The sequence below is a fragment of the Brachionichthys hirsutus genome, chromosome 3, assembly GCF_040956055.1.
Source record: "Brachionichthys hirsutus isolate HB-005 chromosome 3, CSIRO-AGI_Bhir_v1, whole genome shotgun sequence".
Classification (NCBI taxonomy): Eukaryota; Metazoa; Chordata; class Actinopteri; order Lophiiformes; family Brachionichthyidae; genus Brachionichthys; species Brachionichthys hirsutus.
The window spans coordinates 10666910-10683009 of record NC_090899.1 but is presented as its reverse complement, the minus strand read 5'-3'; the positions used below and the strand labels follow the sequence as shown (position 1 = coordinate 10683009).

The 16100-nt window shown below is 41.4% G+C and overlaps 2 protein-coding genes across 2 annotated transcripts in view; both read right to left on the bottom strand.

Moving 5' to 3' along the window:
• The window catches only part of grb10b (growth factor receptor-bound protein 10b), a 52278-nt gene extending 45075 nt beyond the window's left edge, over positions 1–7203 (bottom strand). Inside the window, exon 1 of the mRNA XM_068754743.1 lies at positions 6998–7203. The gene's annotated coding sequence lies outside the window, so the exon portion shown is untranslated. The remainder of the gene's footprint in view (positions 1–6997) is intronic.
• A 2252-nt stretch (positions 7204–9455) lies between these two features.
• Positions 9456–16100, bottom strand: part of cobl (cordon-bleu WH2 repeat protein) — a 31429-nt gene continuing 24784 nt past the window's right edge. Inside the window, exons 10-16 of the mRNA XM_068755721.1 lie at positions 15795–15907; positions 15235–15426; positions 13532–15105; positions 13198–13431; positions 12948–13064; positions 12097–12387; positions 9456–11609 (exon numbers count right to left, since the gene is read on the bottom strand). Coding sequence (XP_068611822.1) covers positions 11526–11609; positions 12097–12387; positions 12948–13064; positions 13198–13431; positions 13532–15105; positions 15235–15426; positions 15795–15907 — 2605 coding nt within the window. The 3' untranslated portion in view covers positions 9456–11525. The remainder of the gene's footprint in view (positions 11610–12096; positions 12388–12947; positions 13065–13197; positions 13432–13531; positions 15106–15234; positions 15427–15794; positions 15908–16100) is intronic.

The window sequence follows — 16100 nt, the reverse complement described above, 5'->3', positions numbered from 1 at the left end:
AATCTTTTGCGGGAGAGACTTCATAGCAAATCCACAACGGTCGACTGAAGGCCTCACTGGAGGATTTACCAGTCTCAATCTGGTCATACTGTGGGACATGTTGAGAATTTAAAAAGGTTTGTACTGGTGGTTTGGCCAATTAGTTACACATTAACGTGCATATTTTTGTTTGGAAACTAAATGTCTGCTAAATGCTTTTGCACAATTATGCACATTGACCTTTCAGTGTTACACTTTGTGCTGAGTCATCACCAAAGTGCCGCTCATCTTTAACTTCAACAGGAATAAAAAGGCTTTGCCTCACTTTATTTCCCTCAAGCTGTGGAATAACTGTCACAAAGTACAGCATGATGCTGGAAGTGTTCCTGGTCTTCAACACGCACTAATGGGCCTGCTTGTCTCAGGGTTAATGTGCTGATAGATGTGCTTCCACCTCAAGGGTCCAGCTTTAACATCGCAGGGTGATAAGCCCTGCCCCGAGGCCAAAGGCAGCGCCTGGGATCACCTGAACCCTGAGCTATTTAAAGTAAAGCCTAATTAACTCATTCAGTGCCAGCCATTTTCAGTGCAGCCGTTTCACCTCATTTGGACCAATTTTTCAAGTCCCTCAACATGTTGTGTCATGTCTCTTAGGCCAAATGTTTTCCGAAGGACAGGTTGCAGTGTTCTCTGGCTCTTGTAGACTTTACACACATGGACAAGAACTGACAAGGACTGACGCACACACACACACACCCCTCCCTCAATGGCTCTTCCATCCTGTCCCATTTCACCCTCTGGACTGTCCTGCTCCCCCTCCTTCCATGGTCCCAGCTTCCCAGGACTGGCCTGGATCCTTATCATCTTGAAAAAAAAATCGCTGTGCATTCCCAGTGCAGCATTGTCTTTCCAATATATGTGTGTTTGTGGTGTACAAAATGTGCGTGCAACTGCTTTCTCTAATTCCTAAAGTCGCTTTGCTGCCTATTAGTGTGCATGTGCAGGAATTTCCCTTTGGGATTAATAAAGTATTCTGAATTTTGAATTCTGAGTCTGAATGAAACTTCGTATAGAATAGAACATTTTATGGTGAAAAATTTCAGAAGCCAGGATTTATTTATTTTTTACCTTCTTTAAGATCGATCATTTTTCAAAAAATCTCTTAAAATATACTAGTTTGATTTAAAATGAGGCTGCTGGGCCTCGGTGGGGGTATGTGCAGCAGTAAATATTACTCCTTCTTTGGAATGCATAGAAGGAGGAGGGACGGGGGAGCGGAAGAGTGAGGAGGGAGGGGCGAGAGTTGGACGGTATGTACACTTTATACAGTAATTGTACCTTACACGTACACTTACATACATTTAGACATAATAGTTTTGCCTTTGGAAGGCTTTGTGTTCTTGATAGCATCCTTCTGTTTGATAGCATCCGTCTGGAATGATGCTATCATTTTTGGGGAGCTTCAGCACCCCAAAAAGGTCTAAAAGCATCTATGCCCCTTGAGTTGCCCCACTTTCACACTCCGACCCCTTGGCTCACCCTGCTCTCTGCACCTCCAGAACATTAACATCTACATTTGTGAAATGGCAGGGGTCCAGCTCTGTATCTGGGGACGTGTTGAGTCCATTGAAGAGAACGTATTGACCTAAGCCTAATCACTAGAGAGGTAAGGTCAATTATTCTACTGTTTATGTTTAAACTACCCAGATGCCTGAAGTGATAATATTTAGCCTGATGCTGTGGGTTATCAAAACAGAATTGTGAGGTCACCCATGGCAATTGGCTCTATTTGAGACAGGGAATGTATGGGTGGAAAAACAGGATCCATGCTCTACGGTTTAGTGCTGCTATCAGACAAACCCCACCCGTCAAATTTCCCTCAGCACATAGCTGTGTAGAGAATCTTAGCCTGTCCCCCCCCCAAAAAAAGTAAATGCTATATTTTTGTTTTGGCTCCCATTTTTCATGAGTTGAAGCAAAATAATTTATGAATTTCTCGGTGTACAATAAAAGTTCATGCCCTTCCAATGTTATGCAAATCCGCTTTTGTGAGCATTTGCCCTTGATTGGTTTAATCCACCCATCTGACAGCTGTAGCGGTCAGTGAACCAATGTCCACCAAAGCCGTAGCCCCTGACCTGAAAGCTGACGTCTTTACCACAAACTCATGGGATCGGTGGGGTGTAAAGTATGGATAACGAACTTTGCTACATTTTGATGATGGATAATTGAACACACAGAGGTACTCTTAATGATGTCATTCCTTCATCCACCGGCCTCACCTCATGTTGCAGCACGATAATACATACAATACATACAATATTTTAGGGATATGTACCACTTCCTGCAAGGTGGAAAACTTCTAGTTCATATATGGCTTCAACCCTTGAGCATCTGTAGGTGGGCAGTGGACTGGTGAGTATGGCAGTGCGTGCGTCACAGCTCAATATCCAGCCTTGCAATAGTCATACAACAGCAGTGAAACAACATTAAAAGGCCCCAATCGACAAACTGATCAACTTCATGTGAAGGATAAGGGTCGCAGGGAAAATGCACATCTGAAGAAGTCTTTTAAAAAAAACACTGCATTGATATCTGTCAAAGTAACATGACAGGAATGGATCAAGGGTGAGACTTTGTGCTGTTCATTGAAGAGCGGCAGGCACATAACTGTAATTCCACTTTGTAAAATCATAAAAATGTGTTTTGTTGTGGAATAAAAGTGCGCATTGTATTGTGGCCTTTCATTGTCGTCATCTTAATGCCCACCTACGCAATAATCACGTTGTCCATTCAACGTTTCTTCCTGCTAGGTGGATGGATTATCTCAATGAAGGGCAAACTGCTTGCCAACAAAGACTTAAAACACTGTTTGTGAACAAAAATTTGAAATGAATAAGCCTTTTCTGTGCATTGACGAAGTATTATATGATCTCATTTAGCTGCATCTGAAAAATTGTTTTAAAGCTGAACATGAAAGCTGGCGGCATCAAATAGCACTCTGAGCAGCAAATGATATTACACAGACAAAACATCAATGGCAACTGATAAAATGTTGGATTGTCAGGATGCTCCGAGATGAAAAATTGTCAAATTTCAAACTTGGTCTCGTTTGTGACCTGGCTGTTTTCTCTGCAGCATTTCGCCACTCAAGGACTGGGAGAGAGTTGAACAGAGCATCTCTTTCTTCTGTTTTAATCAGCAGATTACATGGCAGTCAATCTTCACTGGATCTGCTTCTTGCACATGTTGATTAGTCATTAATTGGCAGCTTTCATTATTTGAGAGCAGCAGCGTAAAGTGGGACGATAAGAGAGGTCCTGATGTCATGCCGGGTGAGACTGAATAGTACCAGTCTATGAGAGAAAGGCCTTTTGGAAACACTGACAGTGCCTAATTGGATGAGGATTTCGTTGGGCTGCTTGGGAGAACGCTTCTTATGCAATGGTGTATATGAATGGACAGAGCTTAGTTGTCATTGTGCGTGTGCACAAGATTGTTGTAATGATAGGGCCAAGAGGGCCACACTGGATGTCTGTCCCGTTTCCCTACACCTGTTGGTATAACAGAACATATTTCAATGACTGCTGTCGTAAAAAACAAAAAAACACAAAACTGTCACCTTAGATCTAATTTTTTAAAAGAAAATTGAAAACTGCCAAAACCATAAACAGGCCTGTGGCATCGCATTGTTATCGTCCAAAACTACTGTTCTCTTTTTATATCAACAACAATATCAGTCATTGAATTTAAGGCACCAAATGGTACCTTTATGACATCGTATCCTGCCTCTCCGTCAAATGTAAGTTCAGTTGAAAAAGGTCACCAGATACGGTGTAAAACTGGAACAGCTTCTGGGAGCTGTGGGACAAAGCGTTTTGACTCCATGGATAAGAAACTGATTGCAAATGAGCACATAATAGATGTAACGGCCAAAAGGAACATCGAAAACAAACAGTAGAGGGCAGCAAAAAGCCTTCATCCATGGAAGAAGAAGAAGAAAAGTGGCACACATCAGACTGGCACTGTGCTGTCAATGCACTGCTATAAATAAAATGTACTTTTTAACTAACAGTGGGATAAAAACTAAATGTAAAGAAACAGCCTCTGTCATTTTAGATAACACCAAATAATAAAGGAAAACAATTCCATTTATAGACAAAGCTTTCTTGCAGAGATTGGAAAGACATGAGATAGATGAATATTGATTATCGGTGTGGTTTCTAACTAAATTATGCTGGTGACTATAACACTGTACAGGCCTGGCAGGAGGCATTCATTTTGACCACTTGAGAGGAAAGTGGAACATGAGAGGTGATTGTGTTTATACAGTTCAATAATTTAAGAACAGAAAAATGCTTTATTGTTCTGAGGTCTGAGGTTTTCATGAAAACAATGAAAACAAACATTTAGCAATTGGATTCACGTTGATATCATTATTAGTTTAGAAGTTATTCACAAAAAGCACACTTTCAGTAATTGTGGTTTCTTCTGGATCTCGATTCAGATCTGTCACATCACCTTGCATCCGTCCTGCATGACCTGCACTCACTCAAGCATATGGTCCCTCAAGAGTTCAGTTACCCACAAAATAAAGGCAACACTCTTGCCTCACATGCTGGCTTGGGCGAGGCAGAAAAGCCACAGGGTTTTTCCTCTGGCAAGGATTTATGTTCTAAGAAGTTAGTCCTTACAAAGGAGAACAAGATTACTGTGGTTAAGGGTGAGATCGGCCTCCCGAGTACATAAAACATTAATAGGCCTGTACTGTCAACAATAAGTGGTTACATCAGACTTAAGGACTGTTCACTTGTGGTTAAGTACCAATTTAAGCCACCCAAATGCTAGCATTTGTCGCTTCATTTAAGGCCAAATATATGCAACCTGCCTTTATTAAGGAATATTTTAACACAAGTATCTCCATATTATTCCTGACTACGCAACTGGGTACAAATCTAACCTTTAGGCAAAAAAAAACCCCACTTTTATTTACCTCCTACTTTTATGGATTGCTTTCTGGCCACTGATAGAGCAGCTGAACATTTTGGTACAGAGGGTGAAGTTACTCTGTTTTTAGATCCCGGTAGTCAACTGACATGAACTGGGCTGTGGTCCCCCAGCAGGCTTGGGTTAATGGTGTCATGACATCAGGGAGGGGGCATTAACAGCACATAAGCCTAGACTAACCAGTGCTGAGTGACTGCTGGCTGACGCAAGACCCAACGGAATGCTGCCGAGAGAATGATCATATAACCATATAATACCAGCAAATAGCAAATCTGCCACTTATTTCACTTGGATGCAGTGCAACCTGTATGCAGACACCATTGTGTGTATTTTTTTTTTTTTTTACATCAATTTACATTATGATGAGCAGTGGGACTATATGCAATTCAGAATATTAAAAAATAAAATAAAAAAAACAGACAGTATGCAGACACCTGGATCATAGAGTATAACTTATTGTAAGCAATGTGTGCACTCAGCAGCTGTTTTGCAGCCTAAAATCTTGCCAGAGTTCATGCCCCGGCATGCCTGTGCTTACTGAGCAATGCATGGACTTGAAATAGCAGGACTGATGTCTCGAGCGGTTGCAATGTGCAGACAGCCTTAGCATCAAATTCAGTATCAAATTTAGGACATACAGATACCTAATGCATGGAACTTCGACTAGTATTTAATCCAGTGAGGGATGACTTACAAAGTCTGGATGCTACATTAACTGAAAAATATGCTGCACACATGCTTATAGCTTGAACACGGTGTGTGTGTCACGAAGGCCCCGCCCTTGGTAATAGGAGATCAACAGCTATTCCTGTACGGTTGATGATTGTAAACATGGGCATTCCGACGGTTATGAACAGGAGAAACTGTCACCTTAGAATATTAAAAATGTGCCTTCATGGTACCTACATAATCAGAACATGAACCATTTCCTAAGTGCCTCCTTCCAGTCTACAATGTCAATAGTTCCCAGAATCATACATTTCGGTGACTTTACAACTTTCTGCAAAGAGCACAGTAAATAAAGAGATTTACATGACTGGTCAAATTCTTATTCTTGCCCAAAATAAAAGGGCTTATTATACTATCCAAGATGAAGATCACATTCTATCGATTCAATGATCAGGCACTTTCTTAACTTGTTTTTTTTTACTTGTTATCATTAACCACAGTTTCCCAACACATTTTATAACTGGGGTAAAGTACTGTATCATAGAAGCTGCAGGAGAACTCAAAGACAACCATTATATTTAACAGTGTAATGCACATTAGTGAACACATTACGGGAGTCAGAGTGGTGCATCTCCAGTTACAGCGCGGCGTTTCAGAGATACCACCAAGATGAATGAGCAGTTCTGAAGTACATCCCAACACTACTCTTTACTACTACTACTCATATCTCAAATTTAAAGGTCCTCCTAATCTATGATGGTGTGATGTTAGTCTATGTTAATCTTTATCTATTTTAGCAACTATGGCGTCTGTCATCCCAATTTGGGAACAACTGCAATGGTGTCCCATTGCTCATGACAACATGAGTTCCCCCCGCATCCAAAAGGATAAGGCGATAAGGACAGGCTGGTGAAACTCTCACAGAACTGGCTAGGGGGGGCGACGCGTGGAGCAGGAGCCCCACTGGGCAGAACGTGGTCTGTGGGCCGCTGTTGCGCAATGGTAAACAAGTTGGGTCCAAAATGCCGTTTCCCGAGAAGAAGAGTCACAGTTAAGGATGAGAACGGGTACGCGTACAGTCCACTGAAAACACTGAACAGCCCGATCCGACGATCAACTGGTTTTCAGAGTTTACAGCAACTGGCCGCTATGTTGTCAGAGGAGGCGCGGCGGAACCACTACGCGCTTTTACGCACGGGGAGCGCATGTGTTCCGATCTGTTCCACCACCGCAGCGAGTTAAACTTCTATTAAACTCGCTCGCCCGTGGACTTTTTTTTATTTAGTCCCTTCACGGGAAGAGCGAGAACGGACTCCTGTCAGGCAGCTGAGCGCGCACTCACCTTCGGGCCAGATCAGATCAGTACAACGCGCGTCTGGAGGCGGAGGGGCGCGCAGGCCGCGGCGGTCATCGTTCTGGACTGGACGGACAGACAGAGAGACAGACAGACAAGGCGAGAAGGAGGCGAAAACAGTGGCCGCAGAGACCACACGCAGCTCGTCACATGCGGCCGGGATGACAACGCGCGCACACACAAGGCGCGCACAAGCGCAATAGGACTCCTCCCCTCCAGAGGAGACCACGCGCACGCGTTGAGGGGCGATTAATGCGGCGTTCACGTCTTGTGGGAATAAGGGCGTGTTCTTCATGAAGAGCTGTGTCCGGTAACACGCACTGTTCTGTGGCGTGAATAGAACACACAGGCGCGCTGAGGGAAACGAACCCAATAACGTTGGTTTAAAAAAAAAATCCCATTAGATTTACGTTCGAGGTGTCAACACTCTTGTAATATAATTTTTCAAGAGACACTCAAAAGTATTTGATCATAGCAAATATGGTATTTTATTAAAATTGATTAACCTGATCCACTATATCAGTGTAAATCTGTGATTTACACTGATAGTAATTCCCTTATCTTGTCAGAATAAAATGAAGGGAATGCAACTCATTGACAAAGTAGAGATGTGTAAACCACCAGCACTGTTATAAAAAGTTTATAGGCTGCCATGTTTTAGTTCTGAGGGTACACACATCAGTGTAAGGACATGAGGCAAAGCGACTTGACTATGGTCTGTCGTGGATTAAAGACTTTAGGTAAACTTGAGTTTATTATCATTAGAACATTTCACCTTATTTTAATTCTTATCTTAAATTAAGGTAAAACATATTTGGAGGAGGTTCTTGCTTGTCACACATTAAAAGGGACTCTATTTAGAAATATAATGGTCCATATAATTAAAAAGTTGGTTTTGTTTCTACGTCCTTTCGTCGCTGTCTCTAAAACAAATGATACTATTTAAAAATGGTATGACCTTTATTTAAAATAACAGGGTATACTGTATTATTGTTAAGCTGTACCAAGGGACATTGGTTTTAATGGAAGCCCTGCTCTAACAGGCACAATCATAAATAAAAACACTCTGTTGCATTGCACAAGTAGGGGTCAGATCTCATTGCACCAGAGTTACCTTCTTAGCACTATGCGCTATGTGAGTGTTGCGTAACACCTTACGCTTGTGAAAGTTGTAACGTCATGCGTTGTTGCCATGTAGACTGGTAGGTGGAGCTTACATGCATTTATTAATAACATTCAGGAGGGGTAAGAGTCACCGAGGCAATGAGCCCCCACTGCCCCATCAGACATGGTATAAACGATCAGCAATATTTCATACTGCTGTGATATTTCAGACTGGATAGCCATAACTGGTGGGAAAACGTCATGGTAAGTTCAAAAGCTCATCAGTCCTGACCTCTTTGCTTATGTGTGTCAGGACAACAGCGGGATCACGCTGTGCCGTCTCATTGTGCAAATACACAGTCAGAGAGTACATGTTGTGCAGCCATCAGCATCACACACATGTTCATATACAAACACAAGTCATGTCACTCGTAAAGTATTCTCCCTCGCAGACACACACATTATGTTAATTTAACCTCATCAGACATTCGGAATCATACAGGCCTTTTGTTCAAATTGATTGATCAGATACGGCGCACCTGACATCAGAAAACAAAGTCCATCCAAACTCACTCACAATTTGGTAAGTCAAGATTGACGAAGCTGAATAAGCCCAGCATGAATGGTTTTCACTGAGGTGCCTCACAGGACCAGAGATGAGCGTGCTTTTAGTAAAGGCTGCCATATAGAGTATACATTCATTATTTGTTGCTCATCCTAAGAGTACAAAGGTCACATGTAAACAATCTGCATTAAGAAACTGGAGTTATATGGGTAAATGGGCAGATGATATTTCTAAACATAATGATGGGTTAGATGACATTGGACTTGGTCCTGCTATATTATCATAATTATATATTCTAAACTATTATGGCAACAGATATATATTCACCAGTAAAGTTCAGTCGAACCTGAACTTGTTTCTACTGTGGTGAGATCATCCAATAATTTCTGATCCATGAGGTTGTTCCATCGGTTGTAGGTTTCAAATGGTTCAAAAACAAATGCAAACATATCGCTCATCTCCACATCCCTCATGAACTTGTAAGGCAGATGAGAATGGCTGTAGAGTGTGTATGAATTGTGACCTACAAAGGAGCCTGTATTCTTTAGAAATTATTCAGTCACTCTAATCTAATTCTGGAAGTGATTTACAATCACAGGCTCATCAGATCTTCATCTTCTGTCAGGGCTTGCCACAGCAAATCAACCTTTTCCACTTCACCCTGTCCTTTTTTCCTGGAAAAGCTTTTTGCCGGATGCCATCAGATAAATATCTAAAATGGGACTGAATTGGGTAAGCGAAATATTTGGAAAATATTCAGTCAAAAGAAATGTTTATACATTAGTCAGGAATTTAATGTTACTTCATAATGACATTTTCTATGAGCATTTGTAATGCGTTATTTGTAGGCTGTTCATTTCCAGGCGATTCCACAACTAATGTGTGTATTTGCATTTTCCAGTTGATCCTGGGAGACAGTGAAGAGACTCGTGGACTTGTGCTTAAGGGATCAAGAAAAATGAAGGATGGGTTCAATTTCTGAGTCATTCTGTGTGATCACAGTGATAAATCCGGGTCATGAGAGTCTGACCAGAATAATTACATCATCTGTGATACTGCATCCAGAGAGAGAGAGAGAGAGAGGTTAGAACATATTTCACAAGCGGAGCATGATGACCAATCTGGGAATGGCACAGACACATCAGAATGATTCAGCCATCGACCAAACTGTAGTCAAAACACTGTCTGAGAGAAATAGAAATCTTTTGTGAACAATGGTAAAATAATGCAGGAATGTCAGCTGAAAGGCCGTTTTCACTTCCTTACAAAAGTATTTATTGAATCACAAATTAGGTAGACAAAAATAACTGTGCAAGGCTTCCAAAAAAACAATGTGCACTTAAAGTATAAAAAGCAATAGCTTATAAAATTTCACACTATTAGTGAAGCAGCGTTTCAGTCGCATCTTTCATCCTCAAAGCCCTTTAGTTTATAAAATATACAAATGTCTTCTAGGCTACTGTGTGAAGATGAAACCATCGAGGTACAGAGGCAATTCCTACGAGTTAGAGAAACCATTAAACCAGGAAATTGAATTAATCTTTTTCAAGTATGGATTCTCCTCGTTTCTTCCTTAAGCTGATTCAGTGTGTCTGGCGTACTTTATAGCTAACCCGTTTAATGGCAGAGCTCTAGTGTGCATCTACCGACCATAACTAGTCCAGGAGTCCTTAACAGAAGAGCAGATTGCTGTATTAGCGACCTACATTAAACTAATTAACCTAAATTACTACTCTCCTACAACTGCCACTGTATATGTCACCACCATGTGTTGGTTAGTGACTTTTTGATTAAATATCTAGTCTCATTGCTCATGGTGACATCCATATACTTCAATAAAAGTGCTTCCAAAGTGTTGCAATATCAAACAACAGCTAATCTTAGATTCTCTAATACATTGAACATCATTTATATTTATATTATTTACTGTATGTACTCATCTTAAGCATACATTTCTGGAGGGAACTGACAGATTTTAAACAGCAGAACAAATGAAATCAGAAACAGAAAGGAGTATAGATGGAGCTAACAGGCACTAATCGGTCACGATCACCCTCTTCCTCCTCAGAGCCGTGGACTGTTGGCATCATGAACCAGATCCGGACAAAACAATACATGTCAAAGAATCAAACATTATCACTGGATCGATGCCATTTTATCTTCTTTGTTCTTAAATCTTCAATCAACTTAATTTCTGAACAAATATTAAGTACCGGCAGTTCAAGCCTGAAAAGATGATCAACTCAAATTTATTGCACCACACAGAATTTTCCAAGCACACATCCTCTAGATATAACACTGACTGAGCTATACTGCAAGGCCTCATAACGTAACTGTGATTCAAAAATAATCTGAGCAAATATAGATCTGAAAAAAATATAAACAGTTTAAATTTGTTTTTTCATTGGCACACATTTTGTCCAGATTTCTGGTTAAAACCACAGAATTTAAATAAAGATGGCAAAAAACCCAAAGAGGAATGTTATACAGGCATGTTGTTGGACTCTAATTGAGGCATATATGAGTAGAATTAACTGTAAACCTTTCACCCATGGGATCCTTTCAGCAAGAAGTTACCAGTGTTTGGCTACTGAGAGAACAACTGTCTCTTCATCAGAAGAAATCCATAAATAATTATCCCTTTGTACAAAATATTTTTCTCATTAGTGCACTGCTTGAATAGTTGATCTAAACAGCATATATAAATCATTCCTCACAATTATCTTATTACTTCTCATTTCTGACGTGCAGCAGAGACAGTTCTCCAAATTAGTCACTAAAAATGTGACTCGGCCCACTTTTCCAAAGCGTGATCCTTCCTTGGTGTGATGATGTGGGCGTCTCCTCCTACTGTTGAGGGAGTGCTAAAGAGGTTGCTTGGATTGTTCCCAGTCTGCCGTTCACTTTGACTGTTTTTGTGGGCACAGCAACCTAGTTAAAGGAGACACAACATGTCATGTTTGTAGTTCCCCAGCCATGTCATGGCAGGAGTAATGGTTCATGGCATGTCGTGAAGAATATATCAGGTCTGTGGGTTTGTGGGGTCGAACTGAGTCCTGGATGAGAACAAATCCTTAATTAAAGATGAGCTATATGTTGCACCTGATTACATTTAAACTATTCAATGATAATTTTACACGGATGCTGACCTGAAATCGAATTCACAGAGCAGAGTATTACAGCTGTCAGGTAAATATGCAAATGTTTAAAATGTGAAATCATGCAGAGAGCTGTGTTATTCAAATGAGAAAGATCTCTGTCTTCTCCCACAAGGTGAAAATAAATTCTGTATTGTGTATCCAGACTAGAGCATTTCTAAAAAGAATTGTTGTCATTCAAAGAACCTGTCCTAATGCTACATCCTCTACCTTTTATGAAACAAACAACTGGAGACCCAACAGTTCCAATGCATTTGTACCTTTTTTAGCTTCTCGGCTGCAGATCCAGAACGAATGGCCTCCAGCATAGCCTCCCTGGCCAAAGCGGGATTCATAGGGGAGTTAGCACTTGATCTTGACACAGTGCTAGGTTTAACCTCAAGTAAAACAGGGGGAGGAGGTGGCAGTGCAATCATGGGTGGAGGTGGTGGTGATGGAGGAAATACAGGGGAAGTGCATGTCAAAGAGGGAGATGAGGAAGGGCCTGTACTCTTCTCCACCACAGAAGGCATCCTGAACTCCTGCAGCTCAACAGCAGCCTCAGATTTGGTCTGGAGGACACAAAGGAGTGAGACAAAAGATAGTTTGGACACAAACAGGCAGGAGAGCTGCTCACCATGCATTCACATGCACAAACACACAAGCTTATCAAACATCAATCTGTAAAACAGACAGAGAAATACTTTTATCCCTAATCTTTCTGCATTATATTTGTATTTCATTTAGATGATTTTTTAAATCCATTATGTTTAGTTTTTCAGTTTCATGTATTTATCAATGTATTTACCTTTGCAGGAACATATTCATTACCTAAATTATTTAAAGGAAATTACGTTTAGCACTGAGTGTGATGTCATTAGGATGAACTTTATGTGAGCCTTGAATAATGATTGAAGAGGAGACCAGGATTGATCCTCTGCAGACTACGGATTTCAAAACAAAACTGTGGGGCTGAATATTTCTGGTGTGTGAAAAAAAATGAATTAAGATTAGCTTGAAAAAAAATGTAAAAATTAAATTTTCTTGAGTCAGGTTTTATTTCTCCACCCTTCCTTTACATATTAACAGACGTGGAGTCAAATTAATGCAAATATATAAGTGAGTAATTTACCTTCCTCAGTCTTCCAGAGCCGTCTTGGACTCTTATGGCAGCCAGAAGAGCGTCTCTTTCATTCTCCTCCTCAACATGAGATGCTTTCTTCATGCTTCTTGAAAGAGCAGCGTTTATCTAATAAGAAAGTGAAAAGAAAATGTCTAGCTAAAATTAAGAGCATATCATATTTATTAACTGAAAGCATTATGACGTTCCTCTCATTCATTCATTCAAACATCAATAGCCATGCAGTTTATTCTAATCTCACCTTCTTGAGTCTGTCCCTGCCTCCTCCTGTCTGAATTGCCTCCATCAGGCTGCTGTGCATAGACGTGTCTTTCTCAACAGATCTACAGATCACTGGTTTGAACTTTTTAACTGGCCCAAACACAGTCGCAGAGGGAGGTCTAGAGGTCACATCACTGGCTAACACTGTGACAGAAGGTTGTGCGCTCCCATCTCTTGTTAGCCGGTTAGCTGCCTCAGTCATGTTCCTTGTGTCCTGAAGACAAAGTGTGCACACACTGTGATTTTCAGCAACTTTTATCTTTTTTGAGACAACTATGTTAGAATACATAACTTCCACTGGAGGCTTTACTCACGCTCGTCTGCTCTTGGCGTGCGGTCTTGGGGGCTGTGGCTGGTTTGTCAGATGAACGTTGACTGCTTTGGGCAGGGTTTGGGCTTCTGCTCCAAATATGTTTCATATTCTCTCCCTCATAATTCGTGCCCATATTTATTTGGGCGGGGCCACGTGACTGAATGTGCTTGTTGATATTTTTTTCTGTTTCCTGTGTTTTAGAATTTTCTTTGATGGATCCATTGCTATGTCCAAAGCTTCCACCACAGAGTCTCACGTCTACAAAATCTCTCAGGCTATCTGGCACATACTCTGGAGAGCTCATGGACCTCTGAGGACCGGGGGGGTTGGATTTAAAAGCAGATTCATTTTCCTTGTTATCTGTCAAATTCATGTGGGAAGTTTGGTGTGGATTCACTTGTATGGATCGACCTGATCTCTGGAGACCAATTGTATGTCTTTTCAGAGGAACGTTGGGAATGGAGTTTGGTACAGCTGAGGTTTTTGAGGTATATTTATTGATGGCCGAAGCAACGTCTTGGCTTGAGGTTCGTTTTGATGATTTGAGGAAAGACAGGTCTCGTGTTAGGTCTGGAAGAAGAGGAGGAGGAAGAGTGGGTTTATAACTTTGCTGCTGTCTGGACACAGAGACCCTGCTCCCCACCTTGACTTGCTGCTCTATTGCAAGTTTGACATCTTTTTCCGATTCTTTAGCTTCTTCTTTCACCATCTCTTGCGGTTGGGCTCGCTCCGAAAGTTTAACAGTTGAAGTTTGCATCATTTTCATTGCCTCAATGTTACTGGTCTTGAATGTAGTTTCTGAGATGGCAGCGGGAGTCATTTTCATGCCATCTGTGTTCTCCTTGGTCAAACCCTTGTTGTGGGGAGCACCACTATCTTGTCTCTCATTTGAGATCCAAAAATCTTTGGCTTTCCCAAGAAGTGGAGACAGCTCACTGTAATCACTACTCAACACAGAGTGACCGCCGAATGTGCTCTGCGAGCCCCCTGTTTTCATCATGTTTCCTTGGTCGTCGATCTTAATGGCACCACGACCTAATGTGACAGCGTGTGCTCCTGTAGCACCGTGTAGGACAGAAGGTTTGGGAGGGACGACAGTGAAGGTTTTCACACCAAAGCGTGATGTGGAATTGTGAGTTATTTTTCCATGTGACATATTTGAGCTGAAATCATTATTGGGAATGCTGTGCTTCACGTCATGTCTCTCTGTTTGCACTGTTCTCTGAGTGTTTATTGAAAGGACGGGTTTCTTCTCGTGAACAGACTGAGAGTTACTTTCCACAGAATTGGGTTTGAGCTCAGTGACACTGTTGTGTTCCTGCGCACAGACATTAGACTTCACTGCTGAAGAAGTGCTTTGCTTGTTCCTTTTCGCACCGTTGGCAGCAGCGACAGTGGCCTCTGTAATTTTTGCCTCTACCTTTTCATCACCTCTATGCACGTTCCGCTCTGATTTACGAAGCTGTTCCAGTTGAGATGGCTGCTTAGGACTTGCAGTCTTGCTTTTGTCGCTGTCGGCTGTGCATGCGTTGTTGTTTTTGTTCTGTAGCTCCACACTGGGCCGATGAAAAAAGCCTGGACATTTTCACAGAGAAAATACAATTGGTTTGTACTGATTCCATTTAGTTTGAATAAATGACTCTAAAGTCACAAAATAAATCAGGTGCTATGATCTACTGGATGCAGGCATTCTGCTCTTCTTACCTTTATTCCCAGCGGACTCAGTCCTGGTCATCGATTTTGCTTTATTTTCTGCAATTTTGCATTCATAGTCATCCAGTACTTCATCAATGGCTGTGACTGGCACATCCATGTCTACCACAGACACCGGCACCAGATTACTGTCTGTGGGCATGATACTGACATGATCCTTTGCTGAGACTATATCTGTGTGATCTGAAAAAGAGGGCAGATCATGGGATTAGCATATAATACAGTGCTAATTTGGGCATGTTTTTATGTACTGAATCTTGAATACTACATGTAGTCAGTGAGAGTACAGTAATATGACAACTTTCATATATATTTTTGCTTCAAAACCATTAATTGCCATCGCTTCACAGATAACGCAAATGTGCATCATCTGATGAGACGTATCCACAGCGTGTGGCAATGGTGATAAAATGGTCAGGATTAATCCAATAGTGCATCTTAATTTCTGCCTTACAGGTGTGTGTGTGTACCTCTGGACTACATGGGCTGCTTTCGAAGTAAAAAGTTAAAAATCCAGTTGAAGATTATTGGTGGATGACATATTCCTTTACCTGCAAGGTCTGCTTCAAAGTCTGCCAGTGTCTGGTGGACCCGGGCCCTGAACTGTGGGTCATCTTCAAACCTGTCTTTGAGCTGACTTGTCTCTGGGCTGATGGCATTGCCCCTAATGATGGAAGAGAAATAAGTGTCCCATAGCATTTACAAAAAAAGGCTCGGTGTATGCATAAACCATAAAGCCGAACTACGTACGACTCGCAACATAATTTTTATTAAATGTCACCCAGTCACCATCAAACAGCTGTTATTAACGGCCAATGTGACGCCGTTGTACATCCAACACCCAACCTGTCACTGAT